This window comes from Mercenaria mercenaria, chromosome 13 (assembly GCF_021730395.1).
Source record: "Mercenaria mercenaria strain notata chromosome 13, MADL_Memer_1, whole genome shotgun sequence".
NCBI classification, from domain to species: Eukaryota; Metazoa; Mollusca; class Bivalvia; order Venerida; family Veneridae; genus Mercenaria; species Mercenaria mercenaria.
This window is the reverse complement of record NC_069373.1, coordinates 22874912-22887436: the sequence shown is the minus strand read 5'-3', so window position 1 is coordinate 22887436 and position 12525 is coordinate 22874912. Positions and strand designations below refer to the sequence as shown.

At 36.6% G+C, this 12525-nt stretch overlaps 2 protein-coding genes across 3 annotated transcripts in view; one reads left to right on the top strand and one right to left on the bottom strand.

Moving 5' to 3' along the window:
- LOC123529366 (inter-alpha-trypsin inhibitor heavy chain H3-like) overlaps positions 1–2557 on the top strand; it is a 28339-nt gene extending 25782 nt beyond the window's left edge. For both annotated transcript variants that reach the window (XM_053521323.1, XM_053521324.1), the window contains 3 exons: positions 46–157; positions 1629–1840; positions 2037–2557. In XM_053521323.1, coding sequence (XP_053377298.1) covers positions 46–157; positions 1629–1840; positions 2037–2272 — 560 coding nt within the window. In that variant the 3' untranslated portion in view covers positions 2273–2557. The remainder of the gene's footprint in view (positions 1–45; positions 158–1628; positions 1841–2036) is intronic.
- A 7501-nt stretch (positions 2558–10058) lies between these two features.
- Positions 10059–12525, bottom strand: part of LOC123529369 (protection of telomeres protein 1-like) — a 52758-nt gene continuing 50291 nt past the window's right edge. Inside the window, exon 12 of the mRNA XM_053520788.1 lies at positions 10059–10906. Within this exon, the coding sequence (XP_053376763.1) occupies positions 10709–10906 (198 nt within the window). The 3' untranslated portion in view covers positions 10059–10708. The remainder of the gene's footprint in view (positions 10907–12525) is intronic.

The following is a 12525-nucleotide window of genomic DNA, read 5'->3' as shown; positions in this document are numbered from 1 at the left end:
CGTGCGCTTCTAGTAAATATTACAAAAGTTAAGAATGTTTTACAGGTCTGCAGCTAAACGTTCTGTTAGAAAAGACGATACTTGGCAAATGGACTAAACAAGGAAGTGTAAAAGAAATACACATGACTTCTGGTGAACACCATGAGCAGCTGACCAGGTATTCGCATCTTTATTTCATTGTTTTTCGTTTGGCTCTGGGAAAATACAGTAATGCCTTTAAATTTTGGGAAAACAAACGAATACATATATCTTCATTTATACATACATAGTTTGATAGAGAAGTGCAGTTACTAAAAATTCAAAAGAAGTGAAAAGTGACTTGTAAAGTTCGTAAAAAAAAATACATAGATCTAGTTTTTAATTCGTTCACCCTTTTCAGAAGTGCTTGTCTTGCATCCTATGCAAACTTACAAAGCCCGTGCGCTATTATACAACGCAATTGTAACAAAGTTATGCTTTTAAAATATTTATGTTGCAAATTCAACAACTTAGCGACGAAATATTATTTTCTTCCAGTATTAAATAAACAACATAAATAAAAAACACCTATTTTTGGTCACGTTATCAATTTGGTTACGTAATTAATGCCCCTGTCAGCGTCATTTTGTGTTCGCTCATATCTTCTAAACTTTCATAACACGAGCATCATTTGTTTATCTTATGTAGACGAAAATCCCTTTATGAAAGTAGTCTGTGATTGTTACTCAACTTAGTGATAGTTCTAGGTATCTTTTTACTCACGTTGTATGAAATTAAACTTTCTAAACGTTTTGTTATAAACTTATCGCCATGCGAGTTACGTCTCCCTCCACTGGAGGAGACATATTGTTTTTTCTCTGTCTGTCCGTCCGTCAGTCACGCTTCATTTCCGATCAATAACTGGAGAACCATGTGATCTAGAACCTCCAAACTACATAGGGTGGCAGGGCTTATGGAGTAGACGACCCCTATCTCCATCAAAGGTCAAGATACACTTGACCCAGAATTTGAAACTTATTTGCAGAGTAGATGACCCCTGGTTATTTGGGGTCACTTGATCAAAGGTAAAGGTCACAGGGGTCTGAACATGAAAAACCGTTTCCAGTTGATAACTTGAGATCCACTAGGCCAAGAATGTTAAACTTAGTGGGATGATTTGTCATGCCAAGTAGATGATCCTTATTGCAGCCGACCAACAGTGTCTCTTTGACTTTCGCTCCTGTTTTCTTTTGACTTCTTGCCTGTACGACTATGCATTTGAGACATACGCTTTTCTACAAAATCATTTTCTAGTTTAGAACTGTCTTGTCAATATTCAGCATGCTAACCCCTACTGTGAAGGTGTCACTTTTAAGGCATACTGTCACTGATAAAAATAATGTAGGAAATAAATGAAGAAAAAAATCTATTAATTAAGACCCATCAGTTTTGCCAGTACTTTGACTTTGTATTTCTGTTTTGTCTCTCAATGTTTATTTTTGCATGTTTAAGTTCAAAACAATTTTCCAGAGAGATTCTTTTCTGGATCGAAATAGTCTCAATTAAAAAATGTCTGTTGTGCAGAACCCTGTTCTTGAATAAAGAGAGACCTCATTTCATATACTAGTAATCTAGGTGTAAAGAAATAAGTTTGAAACTTATAATTACAGTGAAACATTTAATACGAAGAATGTATCTACTGGCGACGTACTGCCCTGGGAAGTGACTTTTTTACCAGCAGGAAATGCATCTGGACCAGCAAGAGAGTTGAAAGTGAAACTTGATGCATTTGTTATGAGTGTTACAGTAAACGATGATGGATATCTCAATCTGATGGTTGAAAAATCTTCTCAAAGTACACTTGCAGACACTGGAATACTGAGTAAGCAAATTCCAACTTTCATTATGAAAACTGACAGACTGCTACAGAGTAGAGTTTGCCGTTTTTTAATTTCTGCAGTTCTTCAAATTTGTCCATACGTTTTGTCACACAAGTTGACAACCACTTGCTTAGCTTATATAATATATTTCGTAACCATCTAGATCATTTAAATACAAATTATATTTGTTATATGTAGGTCAAGTGTTGGCAAAGAAAGTCCACATGATAAAGATAATTCAGAAACCAGCCAAGACAAACAAAAAGGGAAAGAAGAAACCAGCGAAAGATAAAGTTATTCTTAAAATAGATGGCACAAAGTTCGTACTAAAGAGCAGACAGATTGAAAGTCCTGGGACAGGCACAGAGAAATGTTGGCCATTGGCTCAACAAGAAGCCAAACTCGTTGATACCAAAAGTGCAAGGGTCATTTAAATAAATTTCATCTTCACAGTTAACATTTTCTTATTACATTTGTAAATGAATTTCATCTTCACAGTTAACATTTTCTAAAATGAATTTCATCTTCACAGTTAACATTTTCTAATGAATTTCATCTTCATAGTTAACATTTTCTTATTATATGTGCAATTTATTTTCGGTTTTATTTTGGTAGATAAAGTTATGTTAAAACGGTCACATTTTTGAAAGTAAGAAAAACATGCAGGCGGTTTATACGTGATTATACATATTCAAATTATCATAAAGTCTTCAAAGGTTTGTGTTTTTGTTTTATTTAGACACTGTATGCACCTTTCCACTTTGGAAATGTATCTTAAACGTGTAAATGGATAAGATTGTCCTCATGTACTGCAGCAGGCTTCCCAGCAGGACATAATGAAAATAAAGGTTTTTTTAGATTGTTTTTGTAATAAAAAAAGGTTATCTTGGGAACTTTTGGGTGAAAATTAAGGTTAAATTTCTGATCTTCATTCCTGCAATAATACTTGCACTTTCTGAACAATCCGACCCTAATATAAACCTTCCTCACTACAGGGAAATAACTTCATAATAGAAAGTAAATTGGTGAGAGAACTTAACCCTGTCCAAAGTATGTCAATGCATTGGAAAAGTAATCTATCTATGTAATCTGTGAAAAAGAATAACACTATCATACATCTAATAGTCCTCAAATTGTTTCTTTGACCTTTTGTATTCCATACTTTGAAGCATATATATAGGCAGTAGAGACTTTTCTTTACCCATCATAATTATTTCACTTCACTTTCTTTAAAAATATGATGTCTGTTAACAAATTCACTGAAGAAAATGTCACAATACCATAGGTCATTTCTTGATTTGACTTTAACATAATTTTGCAGTAGTCATGCATCATGCTTTTTTACAAGAACAGAGGTTAACAAGAGTGCTATAATGGACTTCGATCGTTCACCTAAATTTTCATAGCTCAAACCACTGGCACCAGAACAGAAAGCAAATGCAACTGTACATATTGTACCCAACCCCTAGGTATACTATTATTATGTACGCTGGTATTTTGGGCTGGAATTGCCAACAAACTCGTGTACATAATTGTAACTCTACTAAGGGGTTTCACAGTATTTTATACAGTATTACTTGCTTGAGGCTAACTGTGAATCCAGAAGTTTCACAGAATTTTATATACATTTGTAGTATTGCTTGCTTGAGGTGAAATGTCTCTCCTTCCCTTGGTCCATGCTGGGATGGGATGAAGAAGGAATATTTTCTGTAAAACTGGTACTATTATTAATCAGTTATCACATTCAGACTTGTCCTTTGTCATACTGACACACTAAAAAGTAAGATTATTAAGTAACCATCAGCAAAGACGTTCTTAATTGGACAACCATATCGAACAGTCTCCAAAAACGGAATGAAAACTGGGTTTTTTCGGCGTCACTATTAGTATGATCTCTGATCTACTGACTCCTTAAACCCTTACCACAGGCACTCATAATATCAACTTTCAAAGTTATAGGCTAAAGCTGACAGTGAAGTACTGGTATTTGTTTGTAAAAGCATTTATGGCCGCCAATGGAAACCTAAATGGGCGACTCAAGCAGACGACATAATGGAGACACTTCAATCCAAGAAGCTTTCCTGGTTCTTTAGCGTGTCAGATGCAAAGCAACCATTCACGGAACTCTTATCCAAATGTTACTAATTTTAGTTGGAATGTACTAAACCCAACAAGAGGGTGATGATGACAAGATATACATTCTGACCAAGTTTTATGCAGATAAGGCGTAAATGTGGCCTCTACAGTGTTAACAAGCTTTTCCTTTGATTCGAGTGGTGACCTACTTTTTGACCCCGCATGAACCTGTTTCATACTTCAACTTAGGAATTATCAGGATAAATTTTCTGACCAAGTTTCATGAAGAAACGGTCAGAAATATGACCTCAAGAGTGTTAACAAGCTTTTCCTTTGATTTGACCGGTGACCTAGTTTTTGACCCTATATCACCAAGTTTTGAACTTGGCTTAGGAATCATTAAGATAAACATCCTACATCCAAGTTTCATAAGGATAGGATCATAAATATGGCCTCTAGAGTGTTAACAAGCTTTTCCTTTGATTTGAGCGGGTGACCTAGTTATTGACCCCACTAGGAATCGTCAAGATAAGCATTCTGACCAAGTTTCACGAAGATAGGACCATAAATGTGGCCCCAGGAGTGTTTACAAGCTTTTCCCTTGATTTGACCTGGTGACCTAGTTTTCAACCCAGTTTCTAACATGGCCTTGAGATCATCAAGATAAACATTCTGACCATTTTTTTTGTGAAGGTAGTGTCATAAATGTGGCCTCTAGGGTGTTAACAAGCTTTTCCCTTGATTTTTGACCTAGTTTTCAATCCCACATGGTCCAGTTTCTAATCTGGCCTAGACATCATCAAGATAAACATTCTGTGCAAGTTTATAGCAAATCAAAGCATAGATGAAACCTCTATATGGGGCTAAAAGTGCCAAAATAGAAACAAGAGATCACAGAGTGATCTTGGCGCCCACAATTGAGCCATTTTTTTTTTTTTGAATGTTCCAAATTTCAAGACTAGCTCAAGGTCAAAATCAAGGTCAAATTTCATTTCGGTACACAACACTGTGCATGTGGTCCAAATTTGAAAGCTGTAGCTTGAGAAATGTGAAAGTAGGTCACTAGATTAAAGTTCATTTCGATACACAAAACTACGCATGTGGTCCAAATTTGAAGGCTGTAGCTTGAGAAACGTGAAAGTAGGTGACTAGGTCATAATCAAGGTCAAATTTCATTTCGGAACACAAAACTATGCATGTGGTCCAAATTTGAAGCCTGTACCTTCAAAAATGTGAAAATAGGTCTCTAAGTCAAAAGCAAGGTCAAATTTCATTTCTGAACACAAAACTATACATGTGGTCCAAATCTGAAGCCTGTACCTTCAAAAATGTGAAAGTAGGTCACTAGGTCAATGTCAAGGTCAAAGTTTTTTTTCGGTGCACAAAACTATGCATGTGGTCTTAATTTGAAGGCTGTAGCTACAGTAATGTGAAAGTAGATCACTAGGTCAAAACCAAGGTCAACTCATGTCAAGGTTCATCTTGCCACTCAAAACTATACAAGTGGCCCAAATTTGAATGTTGTAGGTTATTGGCAAGAAGATTTTAAAAGCTTTTCCCCACATAAGTCTATATGAACCATGTGACCCCCAGGGCGGGGCCATATTTGACCCTAGGGGGATAATTTGAACAAACTTGGTAGAGAACAACTTGATGATGCTACATTACAAATATCAAAGCCCTAGGCTTTGTGGTTTTAGACAAGAAGATTTTCAAAGTTTTTCCCTATACAAGTCTATGTAAACCATGTGATCCCCAGGGTGGGGCCATATTTGACCCTAGGGGAATAATTTGAACAACTGTAGTAGAAGACCACTAGATGATGTCACATACAAAATATCAAAGCCCTAGGCCCTGTGGTTTTGGACAAGGGGTTTTTCAAAGTTTTTCCCTATATAAGTCTATATAAATCATGTGACCCCCGGAGCGGAGCCAAATTTGACCCCAGGGAAATAACTTGAATCATCTTGGTAGAGGACCATTAGATGCAACATACCAAATATCAAAGCCCTAAGCTCTATGGTTTTGGACAAGAAGATTTTCAGTTTTTCCCTATATAAATCTATGTAAATTATAAAAGTAAACAAAGGGCCATAACTCATTCACAAATTGCTGAACCAGTCTGATTTTAAGGGGGACACAACTAGGGTACCAATATATCATTCTGACAAAGTTTGGTCAAAATCCCCCCAGTAGTTTCTGAGGAGATGCGATAACGAGAAATTGTTAACGGACGTACGTAACGAAACGGTATTTATGTGACACCACCATTGTTCTCTCTATTGTTCTATCAGTCACATAAAAAGCTCACCTCTTCCCACATGACCCAGTTTTGAGTATGACGTCGTTTTTTCTATTATTTGACATAGTGACCTAGTTTTTGAGCTCATGTGACCCAGTTTTGAACTTGACCTAGATATTATCAAGATAAAAATTCTGACCAATTTTCATGAAGATCCATTGAAAAATATGGTCTCTAGAGAGGTCATAAGGTTTTTCTGTTATTTGACCTATTGACCTAGTTTTCGAAGGTACGTGACCCTGTTTTGAACTTTACCTAGATATCATCAAGGTGAACATTCTCACTAATTTTCATGAAGATCTCATGAAAAATATGGCCTCTAGAGAGGTCACAAGGTTTTGCTATTTTTATACCTACTGGCCTAGTTTTTGACCGCACGTGACCCAGTTTCGAAACTGACCTAGATATCATCATCAAGATGAACATTCAGATCAATTTTCATGAAGATCCATTGAAAAATATGGCCTCTAGAGAGGTCAAAAGATTTTTCTAATTTTAGACCTACTGACCTAGTTTTTGACCGCAGTTGACCCAGTTTCAAACTTGACCTAGATATCATCAAGATGAACATTCAGACCAACTTTCATACAGATCCCATGAAAAGTATGGTCTCTAGAGAGGTCACAAGGTTTTTTTATTATTTGACCTTCTGACCTAGTTTTTTAAGGCACATGACCCAGTTTCAAAATTGACCTAGATATCATCAAGGTGAACATTCTGACCAATTTTCATGAAGATCCATTCAAGGGTATGGCCTCTAGAGAGGTCACAAGGTTTTTCTATTTCAAGACCTACTGACCTAGTTTTTGATCGCAGTTGACCCAGATTCAAACTTGACCTATATATCAACAAGATAAACATTCAGACCAACTTTCATGCAGATCCCATGAAAAATATGGCCTCTAGAGAGGTCACAACGTTTTTTCATTATTTGACCTACTGACCTACTTTTTGATGGCACGTGATCCACTTTCGAACTTGACTTAGATATCATCAAGATGAACATTCTGACCAATTTTTATGGAGATCCATTCACAAGTATGGCCTCTAAGAGAGGTCACAAGGTTTCTCTATTTTTAGACCTACTGACCTAATTTTTAAACGCACATGACCCTGTTTCGAACTTGACCTAGATATCATCAAGATGAACATTCAGACCAACTTTCATACAGATCCCATGAAAAATATGGCTTTTAGAGAGGTCACAAGGTTTTTCTATTATTTGACCTACTGACCTAGTTTTTGATGGCACATGACCCAGTTTCGAACTTGACCTAGATATCATCAAGATGAACATTCAGACCAACTTTCATACAGATCCCATGAAAAATATGGCCTCTAGAGAGGTCACAAGGTTTTTCTATTATTTGACCTACTGACCTAGTTTTTGATGGCAAGTGACCCAGTTTCGAACTTGACCTAGATATAATCAAGGTGAACGTTCTGACCAATTTTCATGAAGATCTTGTGAAATATATGGCCTCTAGAGAGGGCACAAGGTTTTTCTATTTTTAGACCTACTGACCTAGTTTTTGAAGGCACATGACCCAGCTTCAAACTTGACCTAGATATCATCAAGATGAACATTCTGACCAATTTTCATGAAGATCTTGTGAAATATATGGCCTCTAGAGAGGTCACAAAGTTTTTCTATTTTTAGACCTACTGACCTAGTTTTTGAAGGCATGTGACCCAGTTCGAACTTGACCTAGATTTCATCAAGATGAACATTCTGACCAACTTTCATAAAAAATCCCACAAAAAATGTGACCTCTAAGTGGTCAAAGCAAAAGTTTCGGACGCACGCACGGATGACGACATCGCGCGATCACAAAAGCTCACCTCGTCACTTTGTAACATGTGAGCTAAAAAGGTCACATAAACAGAACGGAATGAATGACATCAAAGAGAAAGTACCGTTATGAAGTCACTTAACCATCATTTTGCGGGCACAGACAGACAGACGGAAGGACGACGGACCAGAGTGATTTGAATAGCCCACCATCTGATGATGGTGGGCTAGAAATCTGCCAACATCAGGGGTAGTAACTCTATAACTCTTCATGAAATCTAGCCGACAAAATCCTAGATTCTGCACCTGTAACAAGATCCTTGATTCTGCAACTTTAACAAGATACTTAATTCTGAAGCTCACAATAAGATCCTAGATTCTGCAACTTTAACAAGATCCTAGATTCTGTACCTTTAACAAGATCCTTGATTCCGTACCTTTAACAACAAGATTCTAGATTCTGCAACTTTAACAAGATCCTAGATTCTGCACCTTTTGCAAGATCCTAGATTCTGCACCTTTAACAAGATTCTTGATTATGCAACTTTAACAACAAGATCCTAGATTCTGCACCTTTAACAAGATTCTTGATTCTGCAACTTTAACAACAAGATCCTAGATTCTGCACCTTTAACAAGATTCTTGATTCTGCAACTTTAACAACAAGATCCTAGATTCTGCACCTTTAACAAGATTCTTGATTCTGCAACTTTAACAACAAGATCCTAGATTCTGCACCTTTAACAAGATTCTTGATTCTGCAACTTTAACAACAAGATCCTAGATTCTGCACCTTTAACAAGATCCTTGATTCTGCAACTTTAACAACATCCTAGATTCTGTACCTTTAACAACAAGATCCTAGATTCTGCACCTTTAACATGTTTCTTGATTCTGCAACTTTAACAACATCCTAGATTCTGCACCTTTAACAACAAGATCCTAGATTCTGCACCTTTAACAAGATTCTTGATTCTGCAATTCTAACAAGATCCTAGATTCTGTACCTTTAACAACAAGATCCTAAATTCTGCACCTTTAACAAGATTCTTGATTCTGCAACTTTAACAAGATCCTAGATTCAGTACCTTTAACATGATTCTTGATTCTGCAACTTTAACAATATCACAGATTCTGCACCTTTAACAACATAATCCTAGATTCTGCGCCTGTAACAAGATCCTTGATTCTGCAACTTTAACAACAAGATCCTAGATTCTGTACCTTTAACAAGATTCTAGATTCTGCAACTTTAACAACAAGATCCTAGATTCTGCACCTTTAACAACAAGATCCTAAATTCTGCACCTTACAAGATCCTAGATTCTGCACCTTTAACAAGATCCTAGTTTCTGTACCTTTAACAAGATCCTAGATTCTGTACCATTAACAACAAGATCCTAGATTTTGCACCTTTAACAAGATCCGTGATTCTGCAACTCTAACAACAAGATCTTAGATTCTGCACCTTTAACACCTTAATACTGGAAATGATTTGTGTAAAAAGTTATGTTTTGTTAGCTTTACACATTTTCAGATTGTTTTAAATATTATTTACATGTTAATTTTTCAACTATTATTAAAAGGACTTTGCTGCTACTTTTTTTGCTAAAGTGATTTCATGTGGAGAATTATTTTTGCAGATACTGAGACAGTCTGGCTTTTTAACGTGCCCATTGTATAGTACCGATACACACGAAGCCGTCCTTCCTGGGAAGAACCAGTACATGTCTCTTAGTTAGGTGGGAGACACTCAAGAGCATCTCAGAAATTTCCTGGACCGGGATTCTAACCCCTGACCTCTGAATTTACTGTCAAGCATGTTACCACTAGACCACCGGTCCACCAAGTATAAACACAAACATCCATTCTGTGATACTCAAAGCATGATCTTTGTCACAAGTGCACTGGGAGCCTATGCTGTGTTGTAACTCATGTAACTAGTGATTGTAAACCTGTTTTCATTTCAATTTTATACGAGTATACAGAAATTAGATCATCACTAAAAAATACTGATTATAAGTCATAATTAATAAATCAACAAAGTTGTTCAATTATAAGTTTTTTATGCTGCTAAGGCTTTCATGTGTGAAATTAATATGGTGGGAAACAGTGATGTCACATGGCATTTCCTATAATGTAGTCTGCCAAATATACTTTTGGGGACTATGTTCTACCACACAATACATCTCCATAAGTCAATGGATAGTGATGTCAGGATGAACAACTGTTTGAAAAACAGACTAGTATAAAATGTCAAGAAACACAGAAAATCTCTTAGAATGTAAGAAACAAATTCTTATAACATCTAAGCACTGACAAGTATAAAACAAGTAGCTGCGTTCAATAAACGCTTGATGCCCCCGGTGGCATCCTTGTCGATACAAAGCAACCTAAGTCCAAAACAAGGTCAAGTTCAAGGTCAAGGTCAAACTGAGGTCAGGTGATGTCTGAAGATGAGGAATGGTCACAGGTTACATCTGCATTAGTATCAAGTCATTCTAGTTAGGGGTATTGATGCTAGATGAAATGGTCCAATTTGGTTAACCTTGTACGGATGGACGAACGGACAGATGAACGGACAGGACAGTCACTATATGCCTCCTGCATCAGTGGATGCCGGGGCATAACAACAAATGAGTTACAGATTATGTCCTTGTAAAACAACTAAAATGGCAACGTTGGGACCCACTGAGTTGATCACACAACAACAGTGTCAAATATTTGATAGCCTGTTCCTTGGGTAACACTATATGACTGTAAACAACACTCTATCCAAGGTCTCTCTTCCACTGTCAAGTCAAGGGGACATAACTGAGTTAAAAAATCCTTTATCTGCACAAAACTGGATTCATCCTTCAGAAGGTCTTCTGGCTCGATTTCTTGAAACAGTTGTACCTACAGAAATAAAATAAACAACTTCAAACATTAAAGACATAATAACAGTTTTAATTTATAAGGTAGGACAGTCAATGTAGAGACTACTTACTCCCAACTACTGTTAAATTCAACCTTTCCAAGGAAGATCTTTATGTCTGAAAAGCCTCACTACCTTAGATGCATGTTTTTCATTATGTAAAAATAAATCAATTTCCAAGCCATCTATGAATTTTGCTTTATTCAGAAAATGAACTATTTTAGACATTATTATACACTTACTGAAATTCATGGCTTGCTGGTAAGTAGTCAGAAACAGTTTTTACTATTTCCTGGTAAGCCATTCAGTAAGTGTTTTATTATATGACATCAGAAATACATTTTCATATTTTTTCTCCAAGTTTTGCCCAGCAAAATTAAGTGTTGAACAAGCAAATCTGATGAATTGGTTTCCCCTGCCGAAAGGGTCTGTGGTGAGGAACGGCAAAACAGTATATCCGGCAAAAAGTTAAGGATGTTACTAAGAGGCAAATAATTTCATTAGTCAAAATCAATTTAACAGAAAATGAATGCTATTCTTTGGTGGTGGTGGTGGTGGGGGGCAGCAGGGATGACTGGGTGAGGGTACAAAACATCATATGTTGATTATAAATATTGATGGAAAATTAAAAATGAAAAAAAAAAAAAAACAAGAGCTGTCCCCTAAGACAGCCAAACTCGAAAATTCGAAATATTGTCACAGAAGCAGGAAATTATTACCCAAAATGTTAAATATCAAAAGAGTTTTAAATTTCAAAAGGGGGCCAAATTTGCCCCAAAATCCCTACCCGAGTTAGGGGATTTTGATGTTATAAACCCTAGTTTTAAAACCCCCGAAAAAACCCCGGGTTATTTTTTCAATTAAATATCCCCTTATTTTTGGGGGATGAAAATTTGGGCATTTTAAAATTTTAAACCCAGAAATTTTCTAACCCAAAAAGGGGGAAAATTTTGCTAAAAAATACATGAAAAAGAGTTAGGGAAAAATTTGGCCCCAGTGGGTTTTGGTAATTGACCTAGAAAAAGCCTAAAAAATTTTCCCAAACTATATGCCTTTTTGGTAATAGCTTTTATGCCCTTGCACGCCCCCCCCAAAAAAACCCGGATTTTCAAAGGCCCCCAAAGGGGGCAAAAATTTCCCCCAAAAAATAAAAGTCAGAGTTATGGGCCTTGGTCCCTATAAACCCGTTTTAAAACCCCAAGGGCCCCATGTGAAGTTTAAATTTAAAAAATATTCCCTTCTTTTTTGGGGGTTAGTAATTTGCTTTGTAAAATTTTCCCCCAAAAATTTTTTTAAGCCCAAAAAGGGGGGGCATAATTTGCTCAAAAAACATGCCCGATTTAAATGGGATTTTTGCCCCGGAGAGGGGGAAATTTTGCCCCTAAAAAAAGGGAATAAAAAATTTTAAAAAAGCTAAAAACCCTTTAAAAAATGAAAAGCTGTTTACTTGCCTGAAAAAAATTTAACCCAAAGGGGTTGACCCGCCGCCGACCCCGGGGTTGAGAAGAATGGCTAGCCTTTTCCTTCGAATATTTTCGAGAAAAAAAAGATCCCATGTTTGGGGGTTGGTGGGCAGATTTGGGTCGGGGTTTTTAGGGGG